The 23,711-nt window shown below is 45.6% G+C and overlaps 2 protein-coding genes across 2 annotated transcripts in view; one reads left to right on the top strand and one right to left on the bottom strand.

The window, feature by feature from the left end:
• Positions 1-23,711, bottom strand: part of FANCM (FA complementation group M) — a 51,676-nt gene that overhangs the window by 20,848 nt on the left and 7,117 nt on the right. Inside the window, exons 5-11 of the mRNA XM_079980191.1 lie at positions 8,665-8,793; positions 6,989-7,121; positions 5,400-5,504; positions 4,180-4,278; positions 3,412-3,596; positions 1,941-2,147; positions 378-615 (exon numbers count right to left, since the gene is read on the bottom strand). Coding sequence (XP_079836317.1) covers positions 378-615; positions 1,941-2,147; positions 3,412-3,596; positions 4,180-4,278; positions 5,400-5,504; positions 6,989-7,121; positions 8,665-8,793 — 1,096 coding nt within the window. The remainder of the gene's footprint in view (positions 1-377; positions 616-1,940; positions 2,148-3,411; positions 3,597-4,179; positions 4,279-5,399; positions 5,505-6,988; positions 7,122-8,664; positions 8,794-23,711) is intronic.
• LOC307206866 (heme-binding protein 1-like) lies at positions 15,190-22,569 on the top strand. Its single transcript, XM_079960321.1, has 5 exons — positions 15,190-15,459; positions 18,334-18,425; positions 19,122-19,263; positions 19,409-19,592; positions 20,836-22,569. The coding sequence occupies exons 1-5, from the start codon at positions 15,195-15,197 to the stop codon at positions 21,005-21,007; spliced, it is 855 nt and encodes a 284-aa protein (XP_079816447.1). The 5' UTR covers positions 15,190-15,194; the 3' UTR covers positions 21,008-22,569.

Below are 23,711 nucleotides of genomic sequence, written 5' to 3'. Positions count from 1 at the left end.
GGCCACTTCCACGCCTATGATCCTCCCCATCCCGTTAAGGTCTACCTCGGGGGATGTGCCAGCGAGATGATTGTGCAGGGCTTCCTCAGTGGGGGCCCAGAGCTCTGAACTCCCTTCTGATTGGTTGGTGCCTCATCACTACAGTAGAAGCACTCAAGGAGGCCTTGTAAACTTTTCTCTTTTGTGCTGCTTGTTGGGATTTGGAGCAGCTTCCTTGCATTAAGCTGCCGACCCTTAAAGTGTGTACTGAATCGGCTGTATCTATTTTGCCACCCCTTTTCCTGCATGCCAGCTTGTGAGTGCATGGCCCTAAAAAGCAGGCTTCAAATAACAGCAACACCCCAAGAGGAGGAGAAAAAATGTTCTGCACATCTTACCTGCCCCAGTGGGATAGGGAAGCCACTTTTGCAGCAGCAGAGCGTGGTCTCTCCTCCCTTTTGAGGTGGGCTTGGAGGGGCTTGGCTCACGCTCCGCAGGCGTGATTGGCATCCTGTGCATCTTCGGGTCGATGCCTTCCGGAATCATCCGTGGGCTGTGCTGGTATAAGTGGAGCCCTTTGTTTTCAGAAATAGCTTTGAGGAGGCTTCTTCTGTTTAACTGGCTTTGATTGTATGTCTGCAAAACAAAGGAGAATTTTGGTGGTTTTCTGTTTGTGTGTGGGGGGGGGGGGAGTGCAATTTCCAATCCTATGCATGTTTGCCTGAAAGTACACCCCACTGCATTCAGCAGGACAGACTCCCAAGGAAGGATGGACAGACCTGCAGCTAAAGCAAGCTTGAAAACAAGTTGCTGAAAACACAGGAGGGGAAGGTGATTTTCCTGAGCTCGAATGCTGCTGGGGTTTCCCATAATGGGCATCTGGTTGGCCACTGTGAGAACAGGATGCTCGACTAGATGGGCCACTGGCCTGATCCAGCAGAGCTCTTCTTATGTTCTTAGGCTTGCAGACTTTTGTACACTTGGGTCAAGTGCCAATACTTTCTGGGCCAGCAGCACTCTGGACCAGGGGTCAGCAAGCATTTTCAGCAGGGGGCCGGTCCACCGTCCCTCAGACCATGTGGGGGGCCAGACTATATTTTGAAAAAAATAATAAAAATGAATTCCTATGCCCCACAAATAACCCAGAGATGCATTTTAAATCAAAGGACACATTCTACTCATGTAAAAACATGCTGATTCCTGGACCATCCGCGCGACAGATTGAGAAGGCGATTGGGCTGGATCCGGCCCCCAGGCCTTAGTTTGCCTACCCATGAGATCAGGTAATTTGCTAACTTCCTTGGAACCCCTCCGTGAGGCGTCCTTGGAGGCTCTCATTATTTCTTCCAGCTAACTCAGCCTGCCCACTCACCCTGGATCCAGTAAACCAGTGGAGACAGGAAAGAGAAAGCAAAAATAAGCAGTTTCTACAGCCCACAGCTGCTGGATTGTTTAACTAACCCTTGTATGTTTAAAACCAGGATTCCTAGTTCACATGCAAAAGTAACCCAAGAATCATTGGCAGAAGGTCTACTCCTGCCATGGCCAAGAGAAGAAAAAGAGGAGGAAAGGGGAGCCTGCAAGCCCAGAGCTTTGCTTGGGCTACTGAGGCTCATCCATGGAACACTAAACCATGGTTTAATATTACAAAGACACTAGTCCATGTTATCAGATAAAGCTATGTCCTCCTTGCTGCTGTCTTTGTGGGAGATGGATACACAGAACATCTGGGCACGAGGATCCTAAATGTTTGCCACAGCCGACCTGTCATGCCAAGCCATGCAGCGCTGGGCCCATTGGTTTATCTTACTCAAAGGACTGACTTTCATGCACAGTAAGTCTTAGGATTTGGGTTCCCGTCTTTAGGAAATTTGGAAAAGTATTAACAAAAAAAGGTGAGTTATGTTGTGGAATGCAGTGAGTTGGCTGTGGAATGGGCTCCTATTGGCTCTATGTCTTACTCGCTCTTCCCGTCCTTCAGAAAGGATGACCACGATCCGCCCTTGCCGCTTGCGCCCGGTTCGGCCCATTCGTTGCACAAGCCGAATTGGACTTTTCTGAGCATCGAAGCAAACGATGAGGTCAACTTCTCCAATATCCAAGCCTTCTTCGCCCACACACGTGGAGACTAAAGTGTTGTAGCCACCCTCACGGAAACGTTTCACGACCTAAAGGGGGATGGAAACACTTGAGCATTTGCTTTGCAGAGAACCTGTCAATCACCTCTGGCTTCCTGCGGCCACATCTTGCTGGAGCTAAGAAGGCCTGAGTCTGGCTGGTGCGCCTAAAGGAGGGACTCCCCTAGGAATCACATATTGAGTTCCTTGAGTTCTACAACAGAGGAAAAGCAGGATACGTAAAGGCGACAGTGTGTGTGTGTGTGTGTGTGTGTGTGTGTGTGTGTGTGTGTTTCTGTGTGTGGAGAGACGCTTGCAGTTCTGGAGAGGATTAACTGCAAAATGATTTATTTCTTTATCAGCTTTGGCTGGTAAGTAGCTCTGGCTATTTGGTACGGTGTGTGTGTGTGTGTGTGTGTGTGTGTGTGTGGAGAGAGAGAGAAGCTTGCAAGGTCCCTTCCAACTCTACAATTCTAGGATTCTATGATCAACAGCTACACCATATATCAGGGGTCGGCAACCTAAGGCCCATGGGCCACAAGCAGCCCTCAGGGGTCGTTTAACTGGCCCACGAACCAAGCCGTCCGCTCAGCAAGTCCCCGCGCACTGCGCTAAACTGGCGCAATGTGGCGACTCACTTTCGTGATGCTGGAAATTGCATCTACACAGACGCCGGAAATCGCGGGGCGTGTGCTCACGCACACTCCGGCCCACGGAGGGATCTCCGCTGTAGTGAACCGGCCCAGCCAAGGTAAACCTTGCCGACCCCTGCCATGTCTTTGCAAGCCACTGCATCATTTTTATGGGCAAGTCACTACCAAATAGTAGTGGTGGTAGTAGCAGCAGCCGACACAATCCAAACGTACCTGGATACCAAACAGTAATTTTGTTTCTATAGACTTCTGCCACTTGGTTCATCCAGATTTAGGTATTGAGCATAAGAGCCTTGTGGGAATCACACTGCATCATTTGAAAGAGGCAGGATGATTCTGGGCTTGTGCAACAGTGGCAGTTCTGCAGCCGGACCGTGATCATGCGCTTGCAACTGTGAGCAGTACGGTTACACGCCCATTAATTCTATAAATATCAAGAGACTTAAGCACATGCTAAACGAGCAGAAGGTATGGAGCATCATGAGTTCAGAGCATCGGCACATAGCAGCCAAGTTCTAAATGGGCACCACTGTCTTGCAAAGAGCGCTTTCTTGGCACCGGAGCTCTCCTTGCAACAACAGCTCGCTGATGACAACAAGCAAGACGTGCGCAGCATGACTTTGCCACGCTGGGCTCCCCGCCAGCCCCCGACCCCTCCTTACCTCAAGCTGCTCCTTCTGCGTAAAGCCCTTGGTGCTCTTGCCGGTGGAGTGGCCCACAAAGGTCATGACCCTCACCTCCGGGTGGTGCTGGCTCAGCATTTCTGCAATTTCCTGCACACTGTCACGGAAGGAGGAGAAGATCATGACTCTGGTCTCCCCAGGCTGGCCTTCAGGTGCACTTTGATCTGTTTGATGCAGGAGAGAGAGAGGGAGACCCCCATATCAGCAAATGCATAGTCCCGGCTCCAACCAGTTTTTTTAGATGGGCAGCGTTACCAAGGAGATGGTGGCTTAAACTGAGAAGGCTTTTAGCAGCCTCTTTACTATATTACACACCCTGAAATTTATCCAGTTCATTGAATGCGTTATCCATGCATCTCCTTGCAGCAGAATAGGAGGCCACAATATTTCCTCCTCAAATTCAACTCTACATTTTTGAAAACAAAAGCAGGCATTATCAGTGGGTGCAGTGATGGTCAGTTGGGTAACGACATTTCGTAAGGGGCTAATGAAGTCAAGTGATTATAAAGGCTAGGGAATGAAGCTTTGTTAAGAGAAGAACAGTTGCTGTTGTTTTGGGAAAAGGCCGTAAACTGTGGCAATCAGAATGTAAATTTACAGCGAAGAAAGTCGAGGAGAAAACTCAACGAATAATTGGTAGTGACAAAAGCACAGAATACACATTTCCTACATGTCAGAAGCAGAAAAAGTTAAGGTGTAAATCGATGCATACTATGGATTAGCATTTTAATTACATCCGAAATGTACCTGCACGCTCCTTCCAGGATCTGAAATGTTCTACTACAACATCTTCTAATTTCTTTAACTTTGGGTGACTGTAGATGAATGGCTTCCTGTTTCCATCTCCTGTAAGGCCAAAGGTTTTTGTTTTAAATCTGTAATTTCTAGGCAGCTTTATCTTTAATAGGAACCCTTTGAAACGATTACAATCAGACTGTTGTTATGACTATTACTATGGTCTAACACACTGTTAAGAAACAATGAAATTGTTCAAGTTAAGCCATATATTTAGGGATTCATTTTTATTCAACTTCAAAAAGGTCAAAAGCAAAGAGCATTTATAACAGATAACATGAATAAATTTGTCTAAAACTAAATCATCACAGAGGCTTCAAATTCTAGCAGAAGCAAAACACCTTGTAAAACATGAAGGTAATTAACCATTCTCCTGCCAACTCAATGTTACTGTTTGCACAAGCAAGAGAGCTTCCTTTTGAATTTAATTGTCTTTATACCTCGGTAGTGTCTGTCGGGGTGTACAAGGTCTTAGAGGAGGGGCAGTAACTCTGGTGGAAGACAAGTCATGCTCCTTCTGGAGTAGTCTGTCTACCTTTGGTTGCCCACCCTGCACTCAGCCCTCGGTGAGTTAGGAACTTCCCCTGCTTGTGAAGACGGGCTGTGGGGGACTGAGCGGACAAGACCAAGAGGGTTCAATGGTCAAGAAGGAAGATTCTGCACATGCTGTACAGGGAAGTGAGGGGCAGAGGGGGCTCATCCACCTGGGAACGGAGCCCGTCTACAAGAATGAAAACTCTGATCCTAAACCTCTGCTGTTTTGTGGCACATATTTGGGAGAAGAAAAGGCTAAGGAGTGAATCCTACACAAATCCAGAGTGGAGCCCCTAAGCCGGCTGGATGGCACCTTGCCCGCCTCCTTCCAATAACTCCTGCAGCCAAGCTGGTGCCGAACGTCTTGCTCTGTTTTCCTTTAGGCTACATCAGCAAAGCCGAGAGGGGGGGGGGTCTTGTTGTCTGGGCAGCCCAGGACCTTCCCACCCACTGCCCAGGCTTGCACCCCAGAGAGGTCACTTTGGTGTAGAGGTTTGACTTCACCCCTGAAGGTACACTCCACTCTCTTGGGACATAAGAATGCCAGCAACAAAGTGTTGATTGGCAAAAATGAGCAAGGCACAGTGTTGTGTTTTATTACTAAGAAGATAAATGCCAGTCTAGCTTTGCTTTCTTACCATTTGCGGAAGTCACATTTGTGTCTGCAAACATGTTTTCAAGCTGGCTATACAACATCATGAAGTCTTCATTACGCCCAAGTTCATTCTTGGTACGAGTCATACCTTTCGAGAGAGAGGTAAACCAGTTTAAAGATCTTGGAGGGGGAATGACACATGACTTACATAAATTGGACACAGGAACTACCCTTTTAGAACTGCTTCCAGGATCTGCAACAAGCGAGTCAATAAGCAATAATGCATTGTAACTGCAATGGGTTTTACACTACTTCAAAGGGGCTATTACTTTTCATGCAAGTTGCAAAAGAACTTCAAAAGAACCTGCAAAAGAACCTGGGTCGTTGGAACTGGGCAAAAGTTAGCACAGGAGCTCCCCTGCCTCAGACAAGCCAGCAATTATGAGAAATTAGATGCAACCTGGTTTGACTCTGCCAAAGGACTTTCTTGGCTCCTCTCCATCCTGCCCAGCCCTGACACATCATGTGTTCCTTCCTTCCATGTTCTGGCCATACTTTATAGCTCTCTTACCTCTACTGAAGACAAAATGACCCCAACCCTGGACAAAGGCCAGCTCCCTCGGCTTGAAAGCAGAGATGAACGTGGCACCCCATAGTCAAATTTAACTGGACTTAACCTTCCAGGGATCCTTTACCTTTACCTATAAGTTAAATTGTATTATCCTTTGCTGCCCTGGGCTCCTTTGGGTGATGGGACAGGGTATAAATCTAATGAATAAATACTTTCCACAAGAATTGGAAACTTTCATTAATTGTTGCATGCTTGTGATGAGTCAGCTAAACCTCAACCAATTATTAGCATCCATACTCCTCCGCAGCTAAACAAGGGTACTTACTCTCTTGTCTGCCCCATCCGTATCCAAAGCCAGATGGAAATTTGCCTGTCAGGGTGGAAGTGCTAAACCCCTTCCGACAATAAGAACTGTTATGCTCAGCTGAAGACATTATGAATGTGCATTTTAAAATCTAGGATCTTCCATGTTACTGTCAAACCAATTTATTTTTAAAGCCATTTTGATTCTGAGATGCTTATTCCACATAGCAGATATTACAGCCTTGATATCTAACAAAGTATTACCGTATTTGTCTAAATGGAAATTCTCTCACACTGAAGAAATAAAAATTCAACAGTAAATCATTTTAGAGGACCCTAAAGGGATGCTCTTGTCATTAAGACAGAATTGCAGAATTGTAGAGTGGGAAGGGACGCCAAGGGTCATCTAGCCCAACCCCCTGCAATGCAGGAATCTTTTGTCCAATGTGGGGTTCAATCCCATGACCCCAAGGTTAAGAGTTTCATGCTCTGCCAACTAAGCTATCCCAGCAGGTGTGTGGATATATGCACATTTATTATTATGGCATATATAGAGCCGCAATGACTGGAGATTTAAGAGTCTGAAAGCAACTAAGCTCTGTTTCCCATGCCTTTTAAGATTTTTCTAGAGGTTATGTTAAATACATAATTTCCAGTTTTCTGATGGGGGGGGGGACGAGTCAGAGCATCTCTCTAAATGCCCTCAGCTGATCTGGAAAGATAACAGAAGGTGTTCCACATACAAAGGAATCCCTTACCTTTTGATCCATCCATAATTCCGCATAAGAAGATATATAAGGATCGCATTCCCATTTGCAGCAGTAGCTCATAACCATGATACAAACTAATACAAAGAGCAAAATCTCCTTCTATTGCGCCTTGTTGCATTCCCTGTGGAGACATCAGTTCCAGTGAGAAGGATTTGCACCCAAAAGGACTTGTACCATCATCCTTCCTACCAAATGTAGGCAAACGATATGGTGGAAGAACAAGAGTCTCTTCTTCCTAGCCAGGCTAGTGTGCTGTGTTGTTAAGGGTGATGGACCTGGGAGACCAGGGTTCAAAACCCCACTCAGCCACGGAGCTCACTGGGTTACCTTGAGCCAGTCACCAGCTCTCAGCATAACCTACCTCACAGGGTTGTTGTGGGGATTAAATGGAGAGAAGGGAGAACTATGTATGCCACCTTTAACTTCTTGGAGGAAAGGTGGGATCTGTATGTTGGCATCCTTCTGTCTCAAGAGGCCTCTGGGGGTGATGACAAACTGCTGCATTAGCAGCATCTCTGGGGCACTCGACCAGGCACTGTGTCTGGAAGTCCTGGGCTGCTCAGACAACAAGGCCCCTTCTTGGCGCCAAAGGAAAGCAGAGCAATACACTTGGCACCAGCTGGGCTGCAGGAGTTGTCATAAGGAGGCGTACAAGGCGCCACCCAACCGGCTTAGGGACTCCACCCTGGATTTGTGTAAGGTTTACTCCTGAGCCTTTTCTTCTCCCAAAGATGTCCCACAAGGCAGCAGAGATCGAGGACCAGAGTTTTCCTTCTCCAAAGGTGGGATATATGAATAATAATCTTTAACTGTAGGTGCCAGGGGTTGAAGCTGGGACCTTTGACACACAGTGCGTACTGCCACTGAGCAACTGCCCTTTGCCCTTCCATGAAGCCAAGTCCCCCAAAGACACATGTGTGAGTCACTCCTTTCAAACTGCCTCCCTGCACCAGTGGCCCGGCTGAATGTCCTGCATCTGAATCACTTCTGAGAAAACCCATGGCCCAGACAACTCACGTAATATGTGGATCACTTGGATCCTCAAGCCAGTTTTCAGAATTAATTATTGCACCCTGTAAACATATTCTAAAAGCGAGAGCAAGGAGTTCTAGACCTCACCGTTTTCCTCCCTCTTTCCTAGACAGACCCCTAAGAATAATTCTGAGAATGGTGCGGTATATCACTGCAGTGCCTTATTTTTACAGGGATGCATGGAAATTAATGTGGATATTCATTGGTAAGAAGTACAAACCAGCTGGCACAGGGTAGTGGCTAAGCAACTGAGCTGTGCATTCAGATGAATCATATTTTTTTTAATTATTTATTAAATTTGTATATCACCCTTCATCTAAAGGTCACAGGGCGGTTCAGAATAGAACATACCAACCATACCCAGGCTTAAACCTTGTCTGTCTAGTCAACCCACTGGGAGGTTCTTTTAGGTCAGCCACTTGCTTTCAGTCCAATAATGTGGGGATGCTGATGACCTGTCTGGGAAAGGTGGTTGCCTAATTTATGAGAAAATGCACAGGAAGCCCTTTGAACACTCAAGATGTGCATTAAACAGAAAGAAACCCATGTGCTCAGATAGATGCTGCTTCATTGCTTTTACCCTGAACCAAACATTCTCTGATAAGAATATCATACTGCACAGTAATATTTACCACAGTGCGTGAAGGATTTTTCCTAAACTGATCCCGTGCTAGAATGATCTGATACTTAGTAAGTGCAGGAATTTCACGTTTAGACAAAACCTGGAGCCTAATCAGTCGGCCGGCAAATGTTTCCAGGACCTAAAAGTAAAACAAAGGACACAAAGGAAATTGGATGCATGACACAATTACAGCCACACTGGGACCCGAGCAGAAGATGAAAGCCACCCTATTTCTGCCCCATTTAAATAAAACTTGATTCATTCCTCAGAAATATATTGCTGTGTATTTATGTAAAAAGCTTACATAAATGGCATACATTAGATGAAACGTAAGACTGTAAGACATTTTCTTTGGGAGGCAATTATTATTCCAGTTAAATAAGGTTACTGATGCAATCACAATGTGATGGCTTAGGAAGAAACTCTGATTCTAAGGTGTTATGCTGAGGTGACCCTTTTAATTTTCTCGTGTTCAATCTCTTGACCTGGTTTTACGTAAAAGATATTGATATGGCCAGAATTCACCCTGCGTGTAACACTGTCTGCTCAAGTCATCTTTCACAAAACAAGCTAAAACAGATTATTAAAACAAACAGCAGGAGCCAGTCACCTGGAGCTTCAGACTGGAACTAATGAGTTCAACAAACATAACCTACATAGAAACAACACAGTGGCCATCTTCACTCTGCTATCTTTGGAAATCTCCTCATTATTTTTACAGAAAGAATAAATGATGTAAGGAGGGAGCTGCAGCCCAAGATAGGAAGAGAGGTAGTAAGGGAACACCTGGCCACTTTAAATGAATTCAAATCTCCAGGGCCTGATGAACTGCTTCCAAGGGTACCAAAGGAGCTTGTGTATGTAATCTCAGAGCCTCTGTCTATGGTCTTTGAGAATTCTTGGAGAACAGGGGAGGTCCCTACAGACTGGAGGTGAGCAAATGCCGTCCCCATCTTCTAAGGGAGGGGGGGGAGGAAGACCCAGGTAACTACCGACCGAGCTTGACACTGACACCAGGGAAGGTCGTAGAACAGACAATTCAACGGTTGGTCTGTGAGCATTTAGAAAAGGATGCTGTGATTACTAAGACCCAGCATGGGTTTCTCAAAAATAAATCATGCCAGACCAATCGATTTCTTATTTCCTTTTTAAAATGGAATTACAAACTTGGTGAATCAGGGAAATGCTGTACACACAGTGTATCTTGATTTCAGTAAGGCTTTTGACAAAGTCCCCCATGATATTCTCGTGAGGAAGCTGGTAAAATGTGGGTTGAACGAGGTAACTGTCAGGTGGATTTGTAGCTGGTTGACTGACCGAACCCACAGAGGACTCATTAATGGCTCCTCATCATCCTGGGAAAAAGTGACAAGTGGGGTGTCGCAGGGTTCTCTGTCCTGGGCTTGTTGTTGTTCAACGTCTTTATAAATGACTTGGATGAAGGAATTGAGAGGATGCTCATCAAATTTGCAGGTGACACCAAACTGGGAAGGGTAGCTAATACTGTAGAAGACAGACCCAGAATCCAAAATGGCCTTAACAGATTGGGGAACTGGGCGCAAGCCAACAAAATGAATTTCAATAGGGACAAATGTCAGGTTCTGCACTAAGGCAGGAAGATCCAGATGCACAAATATAGGACGGGGGACACTTGGCTTGCTAGCAGTAACGTGTGAAAAGGATATGGGGGTCTTGGTGGACCACAAGCTGAACATGAGTCAACAGTGTGATGCAGCAGCAATAGGAAAAAGCTAATGCTATTCTAGGCTGCATCAACAAAAGTCTAGTGTCTAGATGAAGGCAAGTCATAGTCCCGCTCTATTCTGCCTTGGTCAGACCACACCTGGAGTCCTGTGTCCAATTCTGGGCGTAACAATTTAAGAAGGATGTTGACAAGCTGGAAGGTGTGTAGAGGAGGGCAGTTAAGATGATCAAGGGTCTAGAAGCCAAGCCTTACAAGGAGCACTTGAAGGAGTTAGTCTGGAAGAGGGGAGACTGAGAGGAGATATGATAGCCATCTTCAAATGTTCTGGGTTACAACTTGCATCAGACCCCCAGAGTACCATAAAATCAGTCTAAGGACACGACTAAGGACAGGATTCTGCCTGCATTTTACAAACCTTTTTTTTATGGAATGGAGGCAGGGAAATGGACACAGCATGCTTGCCCAGCACCACCTTCTTCACATAATTGCACGTAATTGATACAGGAGACTCGTGATTAAAAATGGGCTTTGTGCAGGACTTATTCAAGGCCAAGTACCCTATGCTATTGAATTACTATTCTAAAAACAGCTATTCAGGTACAGTGGCACCTCAGGTTAAGAACTTTATTCGTTCTGGAAGTCCGTTCTTAACCTGAAACTTTTCTTAACCTGAGGTACCACTTTAGCTAATGGGGCCTCCTGCTGCTGCCGCACCGCTGGTGCACGATTTCTGTTCCCATCCTGAGGTAAAGTTCTTAACCCAAGGTACTATTTCTGGGTTAGTGGAGTCTGTAACCTGAAGCGTCTGTAATCCGAAATACCACTGTACCAGCTATGAATATATTTTTTCATTTACAACCAACCAGTTGATGGTTTTTGACTGAAAAGGTTGAGCACACAGAACTGGGGGAATTATGACTCCAATTTGCAGTCACGGTAACAGATGAATGATGGTGCCCTCAGGCGTAAAGGATGTCCTTTCTTCCATGGCAGCCACGCAAGGAAAAACGGGGCAAGTAAACACTGGTTACATCCTTTCACACCTTCAAACTGTGAAGCATCCTCCTTTTCTTCCTCCCTGGAAGCTGAGGCTGAGAAGAAGTCCAGTTGCACAGCGCAGATAACTGAGTCAGCTCCCTGTGTGATCAAGTTCAGCTTGGCAGCTTCCAAATGCCAGCAGCCTCCTCCACTACGTTGATGAGCCAAGATAGCAGGATGCCATGTCAATTTCAGAGCAGCACACACATGTTCGACACATTGCAAAACAGACTGAGGATCTACTTGTCAGTCTGAGGAATTCAAAGAGGAATTCAAACAAATAGCCAGCACGTGTAGACACAAAGTCAGAAAAGCTAAAGCACAGAATGAACTCAGGCTTGCTAGAGAGGTTAAAAGCAACAAAAAAGGCTTTTTATGGGTATGTTCGTAGCAAAAGGAAGAACAAAGAAACCGTGGGGCCACTCAGAGGAGAAGATGGTGAAATGCAAACAGGGGACACAGAAAGGGCTGAACTCCTCAATGCCTTCTTTGCCTCAGTCTTCTCTGATAAAGAAAACAATGCCTGACCTGAAGAATTTGGAGCAAATGATTCAGCAGAGGAAACACAGCCCAGAATAACTAAGGAGATAGTACAAGAATACTTGGCTAGTCTAGATGTATTCAAGTCTCTAGGGCCAGATGAACTGCATCCAAGAGTATTAAAAGAACTGGCAGATGTGATCTCAGAACCACTGGCAGTCATCTTTGAGAATTCCTGGAGAACAGGCGAAGTCCCGGCTGACTGGAGGAGGGCAAATGTTGTCCCTATTTTCAAAAAGGGGAAAAGAGAGGACCCAAATAATTACCGCCCAGTCAGTCTGACATCAATACCAGGGAAGATTCTGGAGCAGATCATTAAGCAAACAGTCTGTGAGCACCTAGAAAGGAATACTGTGATCACCAATAGTCAGCATGGATTTCTGAAAAATAAGTCATGTCAGACTAACCTGATCTCGTTTTTTGACAGAATTACAAGCCTGGTAGATGAAGGGAACGCAGTGGATGTAGCTTACCTTGATTTCAGCAAGGCATTTGACAAGGTGCCCCATGATATTCTTGTAAAGAAGCTGGTAAAATGCGGTCTTGACTATGCTACCACTCAGTGGATTTGTAACTGGCTGACTGACCGAACCCAAAGGGTGCTCATCAATGGTTCCTCTTCATCCTGGAGAAGAGTGACTAGTGGGGTGCCACAGGGTTCTGTCTTGGGCCCGGTCTTATTCAACATCTTTATCAACGACTTGGATGATGTACTCAAGGGCATCCTGCTCAAATTTGCAGATGACACCAAACTGGGAGGGGTGGATAACACCCCAGAGGACAGGATCACACTTCAAAACTCTTGGAACTTTGAAGTGTCAAGCATAGCTCTAATGGCTTTAGCCCAAACGTAGCAGAGTTTTCCTGCACAGCGAAGAAGCTAGTTGAGGTGGAAATGACTAGTCAGCTAGACTCAGAATAACTATTTACAGGATTTATTAAAAGGAAAAGAAACCAGCAGAGTTTCTGCATACAAAACAAAGTAAAATAAATCCTATCTTTCTCTCTCTCTCTTAACCATACACAGCACTCCTATTCCTAACACACCACACCCCAAACTTACTAGCATTCCTAGATAACAGAGTTGAGTGCTGGTCGTTAACCAATCGGAGTGAGTAGTTTCTAGGTCAAGCAGACCTTGGCTTTCTGCCAAGAGTAAATTGACACTGCCTTGAGTTAATTGTGTGAAGCCAGAATCTGTAAGTTTTCATGAGAATCAATTAACAGAAACTGAACAAAAACGACCTTGACAGATTAGAGAACTGGGCCCAAACAAACAAGAAGAATTTTAACAGGGAGAAATGTAAAATATTGCACTTGGGCAAAAAAAATGAGAGGCACAAATACAAGATGGGTGACACCTGGCTTGAGAGCAGTACATGTGAAAAGGATCTAGGAGTCTTGGTTGACCACAAACTTGACATGAGCCAACAGTGTGACGCGGCAGCTAAAAAAGCCAATGCAATTCTGGGCTGCATCAATAGGAGTATAGCATCTAGATCAAGGGAAGTAATAGTGCCACTGTATTCTGCTCTGGTCAGACCTCACCTGGAGTACTGTGTCCAGTTCTGGGCACCACAGTTCAAGAAGGACACTGACAAACTGGAACGTGTCCAGAGGAGGGCAACCAAAATGGTCAAAGGCCTGGAAACGATGCCTTATGAAGAACGGCTAAGGGAGCTGGGCATGTTTAGCCTGGAGAAGAGGAGGTTAAGGGGTGATATGATAGCCATGTCCAAATATATAAAAGGATGTCACATAGAGGAGGGAGAAAGGTTGTTTTCTGCTGCTCCAAAGAAGCGGACATGGAGCAATGGTTCCAAACTACAAGAAAGAAGATTCCGCCTAAACATTAGGAAGAACTTCCTGACAGTAAGAGCTGTTTGACAGTGGAATTTGCTGCCAAGGAGTGTGGTGGAGTCTCCTTCTTTGGAGGTCTTTAAGCAGAGGCTTGACAGCCATATGTCAGGATTGCTCTGATGGTGTTTCCTGCTTGGCAGGGGGTTGGACTCGATGGCCCTTGTGGTCTCTTCCAACTCTATGATTCTATGATTCTATATGGCAACATGGACTATTTTTGTTTCTGCTCCCTCCAACTTGCCTGGCTTTCTCTTTCCAGAGTTTGTGCAGAGCAGAACAAAGAGGGAAGAGCTGCTAAGTACCACTTTCCTATAAAGCATCACACTCAGAAACCCAGTATTCTGTTCAGGTACCCCACATAGGTGAATCGCCCTGAGACCTCTGGGTATAGGGCGGTATATAAATTCTAACAACAACAACAACAACATTAGAAAGAGGCATCTCTGCTTTGGAGGGAAATGAAGGAACTGTCAAATCCACTTCGCTAGAAAAATGCGTATCTTGGCTGAGTGGGGATGTGAACCCTAATCTCCTAGGCCTAACCACTCTAATCACTACAGCAGTCTGCCACAAATTATTTGCATTTAAAGGGCAATTTTGCGAAGGACCATCACCAACCCCCTTCTTTAATCCTGGATAGGGTGCATGGACAGGGACAGGGCAAGAGGCTCCTGTCAGTCAGTCCATTGCCTCCTATGACCCCACAAAGGGAGGTTTTCAAAAATAACAGAGGAGCCTCCTTCTGTCAAAGGAATGTCCTCTACCTCACCTAGGGAAAAGCAAAGCAAAGCAGAAAGCAAGGTAGCCAACAGGAAATGGGGAATAAGAAGTACTCTGAGCACACACACACCTGCTTCCTTTCATTGCCTTTATTATTTGTTTATATTTATTTCATTTATATCTCGCTTTTCCCTCCAAGGAGCTCAAGGTGCCTCCCTTTCACGGGACAACCAAGAACAAAGGCTCACAGTCCAAGCCCCAATCTGCCCAGAAGCAGCATTGGAAGGGGGTGCTTCATGGATGGCATTGTCCTCCGAGGCGGTGCACGCGCTTCTTCCCCTTCTCCATTCCATCCCCACAAGGACCTTGCGAGGTAGGCTGGTGGGGGCGGCGGCGGCGGAGGAAGGAGACCATCCTTTCATTCCTGGGGGTGGGGTGGGGTGGGGGGCTTGCTGGGAGCCCCTTGGTGATTCCCGGGGCTGGGCTGGGGGCCACAGGCTCGCGCCCTAGCCGGGCACCTGCAGGCTCCGTCCCCTTTTCCTCCCGAGTCGCCGCGGCTGCCCGAGCCCCCTCCCCTCCGCTGGGCAGGGCGGCTTAAGAAAGCAAGCGCCGCCCCGGGCGCCGACACTTGCCAGCGCCAGCGCCAGCGCCGCCGCCTCCGCGCGCTCCAGCCGGCCATGGAGAGCCAAGCGCGCCCTTGCCTCCTGAGCGGCGGCGGCGACGATCCGGGGCCCCCGGGCGCCATCACGCTGGAGGAGCTGGAGAGCGGCGGCGGCGCCGGGGCGGCCGGCGGGGACGAGGAGGCGGCGGCCGGCTGGCCGGACTCGGCGTACGGCAGCAGCCTGGAGGACAACGCCGGCGACGAGCAGCAGCAGGAGCAGGAGCGCCTGCTGAGCTACTGGCAGAGCGTGGGCCGCGGGCACCGCGTGGACGTGCCCAGGGGTAAGCAAGGGGGAGCCCGGCGGCTCAGCCTCTCGCCAGCGCTTGCAGGGGCTTTCGGTTTGGCGAGGATTAGCTTGGAAGGGGGGCGGGGGGGCTGCTGGCCGGCAAGCGCCTGCTCCGGCTTCCCAAAGGCGCTCGCCTTCCGAGGGACAGACAGGGAGCGCTTGCAAGGAACGGGCTCCGCCGAGCAGGAGCCTTAGGAAGGGAGAACCCTTCCCGGGCAGCCCGCCGGTCTCCGCCAGCTGTTTCCCATTCAGGATCAGGAGGAAGTTAAGGCTGCTTTCAGCCCTGGTAGAGGGAATCTAAGCGAGGGGATGGAGCCGGTGCCCGGAGGAAAGGCGGCAGCATTGGGGTTTCCTTTGTTTTTTAGTTTAGAGAAAAGGCAAGGGAGAGGCGATATGAGAGAAGCCTGCAAAACTAGGCATGGCAAGGAGAGAGTGGACAGAGAGGAAAGTTTTTCTCCCCCTGCCCGTACAATATAATTCATGGGCATCCAATGAGGCTGAATGTTGGAAGGTTCCGTTCCGATAAAAGAGCACACAGTGCAGAGTTACAGGGTGGAACTCCCTCCCATAGGACACAGGGAGGGTGGGCCACCAACTTGGATGGAATGAAATGAGGATTAGACAAATTCATGGAAGAGGAGAGGGCTACCCTGGCTACTAGCCACAATGAGGCAGCAGCAGTTCTGAATGCCAGCTGGTGGAGGCCACAGGAGGGGAGAGTGATGCTCAGGTGCTCAAATCCAGCTTGTGGGTTCCCCACAGGCCTCTGTTTGGCCACTGTGAGATGCTGGACTAGATGGTCCAACCGCCTAATTCAGCAGGCTCTTCTTACGATTACAACAGGATGGGCACCTGCTTTCACAAAGCAGAGCATGGATACCATACGTTCTACCAAAAAACTTTTGCCACCTGCTCATTTATGTTTGTCACTCAGCGTGTTTCCAAGCCATGAAATTAGTTCCTCCCACCACAGAGTTTCCAGAGAGTTCATTCGATGGAAGGGCGAGGAGAGACGGTGTGCCAAAGTGGTTTTGTGTAGGACTGTGCACTGGCCAGTGTTGCCCTGCAAGTCTGCAGTAGGAATTGCCTTGCTGAGTAAGAGAACCACCCAGTTTAGCCCAGTAATCTGCCTACAACGGGTGATGTCCCGCCCAAACTCTGTAGGAGGAACACCTCATACTAGTTGCCCAAACTAATATGATCTACTGTGGCTGGCAGCAGCAGCTAGCATGGTCTTAGGGTAAAGAAAGGTCTTTCACATCACCTTCCACCTGATCCTTTCAGATGCCACCGGGGATTGAACTTTCTGCACACAAAAGAGATGCTCTAAGCCCCTCCCCAGAGATGATCATTGCCCCCAGCACCTGCAAATGTGATCTTTGGTGCTCCTGAAATTGGATGCTCCATCCTTGGCTATTACGATTAATATCCACTGACAGATACATCTCCCACTAATTGTTTAATCCTTTTTGAAAACCATCTAAGTACACACACCCCGGCTGACACTTAATGCTATTATTGGTTTGACATCACAGAACTACAGTGAAGGCTGAAGCTGGCCAAAGGTTTCAAAAATGCTCTGCAAGGAAACCCAGCATGGTGCATTAGTAGATTTGAGGGGAGTCTGGGGTGGCGGAAGCACATCAAATTATGGCAATGGAGCAGGATACTCTGTCCATCACAACTTAAGACCCACAGAAAGTAGTGGTGAAGAGAAACTAGAACTATTATCTACAGGGAAATAGCAGACAAAGGAGAGGAGAGGAGATATAAACTTTATTTGCGTAGCCGACAGGCCATAGCATCAAAGGACAAACACCGACAAAAATACATTACGAATATAGTTACCATAAAATCTTATGACCTATTAAAACCCTAGGTAGAAACTGGATTATCATTCATCCATGACCCTCTGTCCCATGGGCAGCGGCCTTTTCTCTGGTAGATTGTCCCAGGTCGATTAAGTGAATAGACCAACCAAATTGAAAGATTATAAATATAAATATAACCTCGGAGGGATGGTCAGGACAGGGAGATAGATAATAATAGCCAGATGCAGATAAATGGCAAAATCCTGCTTACCACACTGCAAGGGGACATAAGCATCAAAGCTGCTTTGGGGTGGGAGGTGTTTACTACCTTCCACAAGGCAAAGACTGTGCAGCCACTTGGCCTCAAGAGATGAATATATTCTATCATAACTCAACATACCTATGACATAAGTGTCGTCCTACAATGAAAGGTTTAATGGACGATCAGTAGCACTCTGATGGGGGGGGGGGTGTCAGAGAAGTCTCCCTCCAAGCCATGCCCAATTATTAAAACACCAATGAAAGGTCATAAGGTGACAACAAACTGCTTCAGTGATGGTTGTAACATAGCCCACTCTTAAGCATTCGATGGCACAGCAAAAATCAGAACCAAACATGGCACCAACCACTGCTTCTCCCCAATGGAGATAGAGAAGTGGTTTGAAGTTGGTTTGGTTAGCAACACAATTGGTTATAGTAATTAAAGGTTAGTTAATGGAGCAATCTTACAACTAGGGTCCTGTGCAGAGATGTCATCCACACCAGTCTGTAATGTCTATGTCTTGTACACATTTGCTAATGCATTACATTGAACTAAAAGTCACATAGACCAGTCAAAATAAGTTATGCAAATATTGCAATTAATTTTACTTTGGCATCAAAACAAAATTAGTTGGTTGTTCTTAAGTCCAATAAATATCAGTGTATCTTGGAAACAAGCCTTTTCCAAACTGTGTTCTATTTCTTACTACCTGTGTTCTATTCTCGCCCACATAAGATTTTTCATATGTGAATCAGGCATATTTACTTCTATAAACAATTTAATCACATTTTTACAGATATGGCAGAGCCAATCCAACAGCTGACCAGAAATAACCATCCTCAGGAGAGAGAAAGTGTTCCATTTGTTGTGATAGCCCGTAAAGAACAGGTATCATCTCTTCATTAAAATACACCTTCATGCATTATAGCAAGAGCGGGCAGAGAAACAGGCATGGCTTCTACTTTTGTATATCTAACAAGCCGTCAGATTTTAGTGAATGGAAAGTGGTCTTAAAACTAGTTTTTAAAAGCTCTCTTTGTTCATTCCCAATTTTAATTGTGCTCTAAAAGTAAAAAAAAATGTTCCCTACCTAACATGTTCTAACCCTACTGCAGAGGTCTAAAAAATGTATTTTATCAATGGATGCACAAGTGGCCTCAAAGGCATGAAGTAATGGTCAGCTAATGCTAATATTCCCCCCTGCCGCTTCCTCATGGAGAAAGGTAGCCTAGCCTTAGCTGTAGTCTGGTAACCCCTGGGTTGGATGAGTTCTTCTCAGCCTAGCTGCATTCTGAAAGACCAAGAGGGCAGGTAGACTGTGTATATATGAACAAATTCTGTGTTATGAATTACCCTATCCAGCCATCACAAATATTGATTATTTCTGAATGAATTCACCCCTTTCAGAGCCAAACTCACAGTCTACAACAGTGGTGGATGTCAAATACTGGTAGAAGTAAAAGCTTTCCTGAAGGCCCACCACCCGTGTGCCTTAGTCTTCCTTTTAACTCTTTAACTTGCCTTAGGGTGGTGGTATGTGGGTAATAAATTATAATAATAACAGCAACTTTTGAAACTTTACAGCTTGGGAATCTTCTTTATGAAAAACGCCACTATGAAAAGGCGAAATGGGCTTGCATCAAAGTGCAAGAAAAGCAGTATGAACAGAGCATATGCCTAGGATTCATGAAGATTATGAGATACATTTGTCAGCAGAATTCATCAGGTAAATAATTGTCAGACACACATTTTGTTCTGACTGCACCACATTACTTATAAATGCGCCATTTGATTCCGCATGTGTGATTTAACTCCACAACTAGCTGACGGGTAATGTCAGGAAATTACTAATGACGATATGCTTTCCTCAGGCCTATACTTGGGAATGACTGTTCCCATTGCAACCATAGTTCGCACCAGTGAGAGCACTCCAGGCATCACAAGATTTGTGACTGTAGCATATTACCTCCCCAGTGGGCTGCAAGAACAGCCACCTGCGCCCAATGATCCGGATGTTGTCATTGAAGAGTGGCCTCCAACCATTATTTATGCCAGGTAAGAATCAAAAGTTGCCTATCTAAGTGCCAGGGTTGATTAGCTGAAAATCTCACCATCATGACACATTGTTTTCCATGGATTCATTCCAAACACTGAACAATTCAAAACCGAACTCCTCTCATCCAAATACCGGTACTCAGCATTTCATGTTTACTTTGTGCTATTTAACCTTGGCTGTGAGTCCTGCAACAGCTGCTCCCTGCCTTGCTGGCCTTTTCCCACCCGGCCTGATGCCAAACCAAGGCTTTGCATGTTGTCTGAACTGGTGCACATGGTAAAACTCTCCTCACTAACCATGAGCTGTAACCATGGTTTTTTCATGCACCTGGAAAGGAGCAAAGCCCCTTTGACCTCACCCTCTGAGAACCCTCACACTCCCAGTAAGCCTAGTTTGGCTTAGTGTGACAAACCAGGCAAATTTGTGATTATAGATAGCTATTTAATTTTAATTAAGCAAGGAGCAGTCTGAGACAAAACCAAGCAAGTGTTAAGACCTTGTCAGGTATCCAGCTACACAGGGCCTTCTGGATATTTCTTTAAGTTGATGAAAAAGCAGGATGTGTTTGTTTAAGCACATTTGTATCCTGGTATTGGGCTTCTAAAGCAGCTTAACTATAACTACCAACATACACACCAACTAAAATCTCGTCTTGAAATCACTGGATTGTATCCAACTCACTCAACTAATTCTTTCTCCCTCTTCTTCCCTGCAGCCCCTTGCTACCCCCCCCCCCCAGCCACACTCAAAAGTCTCTCCAGAGGGTCAAAGGTGGTTGCCCAGACCCTTTGGAGGAGCTTTTTATGGGGGGCAGGAGGGGAAGGGGAAGATTGGTTATGCAAGCTGCCTTCTACTCACCCTAAATGTATTTAAAATTCTATTTTCATTACTGAAATGTTTGCTATTCTGGGTTCCCATGGGAGGAAGGACACCAGACTACAAGTGCAGAATATCTGTATCAAATAGTTGTGTGGAAACAAACACAAAAATCAACAAGCACTGAGAATGATACATGGCATGCAGAATTCAGCCTCTAACAATCTCAACACTCTCCCCAGCCCACTTTTTATATGTGTGTGTGCAGGCACATATATAATATAAACAGAGAAATGGGTAGTTTCTAGCATTTGTAACTTCAGGGATCTTGTTGATGTCTTTCAATGTACACTTTCAATCTACAATCAAGGGATTGCTGTAAGTCTAAAACGAATAAAATATTATTTTAAAATGGCTTGTTCACAGGGCCTTCAGAGGAGTCACCAACGAAACGTCCATTGCAAGAGAAATTAATATGCTGGCCGAACTTCTGGAGAGTCCTGAGCTGTGTTTGCAAGATACCTTCATAGTTGCAGGATACACAAATCCAGCTGCTACAAATCGACAGAACGAAATATGGTTTCTTGAAAGACCATAGCTGGCTATTTTTGAGCTACAAGACAGCCAAGTTCCATTGACGGATCACCCATGGATAACGCAGGTGAACTCTAGTCAGCTAGCTGGAATGATCAAGAATGATATGTAGCCATTAACTTTATAAAGCCTATTTCCTAAGAAAACACAAATATCACATTCCACCAGCGTAGCCTGACAGACAAACCAGCTTCCTTCCTCAGCTATTAAGAAGGCAAACTTGGAGTGTCTGTTGCCAGTTTTGAAGGGTTTTTCCTAGCTGTTGCTTCAGTTATGTATAGTCACTAAGATTTCAAGCACTTTCACCAAAATTAAGACACAGGAGATATTCTGTATTAAGAGAAATAAAGTGTTCTGTTCCCTTGGCATCCCTCCCAACTCTACACTTCTGTGATTCTTCCCAGTATTTATTCTGACATGCAGGAGCGCTTCACTAACTCAATGGAAGCTGAAGTTGTAGGTAAAACTGCACAATTTCTGAACATTTTATCTGATGCTACACAATCGCCATTCATTTGAGAGAGGCTACAGAGGTAGCTCCACCAAAATGAACTGCATTGTCTGTGAGCAAATAATACCCTAGCAGATGCTAACAGTAATTATTCCTCATTATCACACAAGTTTATTTTTACAGATACAATGCTATTGACTATTTTCTTCTGAATATCTAGTATAGGTGAACAGAAATTGCTACCTCCTTTATCAACAGAAATAGTGTTTTATTGTACAGTGGTACCTCTGGATGCAAACGGGATCCGTTCCGGAGGCCCGTTCGCAACCTGAAAAGAACGCAACCCGTGTCTGTGTGGGTCACGATTCGCCGCTTCTGCGCATAACGCCATTTTGCACGTCTGCACATGCGCGAGCAGCGAAACCCAGAAGTAACCCTTTCTGGTACTTCCAGGCCGCTGTGGGACGCAACCTGAAGCAAACGTAACATGAGGTATGACTGTATACATTGTTGGTATCTTGGCTGTGAGTCCTGGAAGACTTGTTCCCTGCCCTGCAGGCCTTTCCCTACCTGCCCTGGTAGGGCGAGGCCCGGACTGACTCCAGCTACAAAAGCTGAGGCTGCTGAACAGACTCTAGAGGGTTTTGTTGGAGGTGGGGTGTTGATGTTACTTTTTTGTATCTTTATTTTGGTTCATACAGTTTGTGTGGCAATTGTTCAGTTTGGTTGTGCACTTTTTGATGTTTTGTTTATGACTACTTTTGTTATATTTGTAGCTATGTATTTTTTATATGTTGTAAGCCACCTTCAGCACAGTTTAAACTTTGCTAGCCCACAAGCAAATAAAATGTTTGACTGATATTTAATTTGAAGGATTATCAGAAGGAAATTTCACATTCTGAGAATACCATGTTTTTACTCATTTTGAAATTATCCACTTAGCCAACTAGGATACAAAATGAAATCTTTTGTAAGTCGTATTAAAAAAAAACTAATTCAAGTCTAGAAATAATAAAGCTGGAATCCTAATTGCTAATTTACCTGTGAAAGATATACGTCATATATTGTTTACTGTTGGAAGTTGCCATGAATAAAAACTTTATTGCTCTGTGTTATCCCAAGTTTATTATTTATTTCATAAATTTACAAACTATTTGATTGCAACCTAAAAGCAATTTTGATATATTAGTTAAGTCACCGGCATCTTTTTCTAAAAAAAGTTAGCAAAGCGTCCAGGTGAACTTTTGTTGCTCTCAGTTTCCCCACTTGTAATGGATACCTTCCTCTATTTCAACACCACAGACAGAATTTTATAAAAAATAATCAGTAAAATTACTTGTATTGGAAGAGGAACACATTGTACAACCTGGATAACATGGAACGGAGACTTTAATTTCAGCAAGTCATATTAGATAGGAAATGGGCATGGAACTTGGCAATATAGTTGTCTAGGGTCACCTGGCCCTCCTCCCCAGTCAGGTGGGAGCATTGCAAAAGTTTCCTGCATTGCAGGGGGTTCGACTAGATGACCCTCAGGGTCCCTTCCGACTCTACAATTCTATTATTAAGGAGCTCGGGTTATGGAGCAATCCTCAGAAACTATTTTCAATAGCCCACATGCCCCGGGCTTACAGAGCAGCTGCCACTATGTGCTTGTAAACTACCAACCTGGGGATGTATCATACCAATTCCATTTAGCACCCACAAGTACAAAAAAAATTGAACAACTGGCCTCTACAAGTTCTCTGAAAGGAACTGCTCCTTCTGCAGCTGTTCTCCCATCTATCACTGCACACCTGTCTTTAACCCTACACAGACACAGAGCCTCAAGGTAGACTCTGCTCAAACAAAACCTCTGTAGAGGACAGTAAAGGTGGCCTGAAATACCTCTGCATCACACTATTACTTGCTCAATGCACTTTTATGTTTTGTGTGGCTTTTCGACAATGCTGGCTTCATTTCAAGACAGGCTCATCTGAGACTGAATTAAAAGCATTGCGACACCTCTGGGAAGCCACTCGCACACACAAAGCAATAATACCACTTGCATTTTTTCACCACCTAAGAAAAACCAGGACAATGCCCATAATCCCTGCCAGCAGAAGATCCCAACCCCAGTTCATGGCTCTGTAATATACACTGGTCAGATTGGAGCTCCAAAGGCCACTTTCTTCTAGGGACAGGACCCACTTAAGGAAATCAGGATGACAGTTTCCTGAGGCTCCTTCACTGCATTCTTACAAGGAAGCCAACACTA

The sequence above is a fragment of the Podarcis cretensis genome, assembly GCF_951804945.1.
Source record: "Podarcis cretensis genome assembly, chromosome: 1".
NCBI classification, from domain to species: domain Eukaryota; kingdom Metazoa; phylum Chordata; class Lepidosauria; order Squamata; family Lacertidae; genus Podarcis; species Podarcis cretensis.
This window is presented reverse-complemented; position numbering and strand designations above follow the sequence as displayed.

Coding starts and splice junctions, on each gene's coding strand:
- LOC307206866 (XM_079960321.1), top strand. CDS start 15,195: ATGGAGAGCCAAGCGCGCCCTTGCCTCCTGAGCGGCGGCGGCGACGAT. Junction 19,264..19,408: donor TTGTCAGCAGAATTCATCAG/GTAAATAATTGT, acceptor TGCTTTCCTCAG/GCCTATACTTGGGAATGACT. Junction 19,593..20,835: donor CCAACCATTATTTATGCCAG/GTAAGAATCAAA, acceptor GCTTGTTCACAG/GGCCTTCAGAGGAGTCACCA.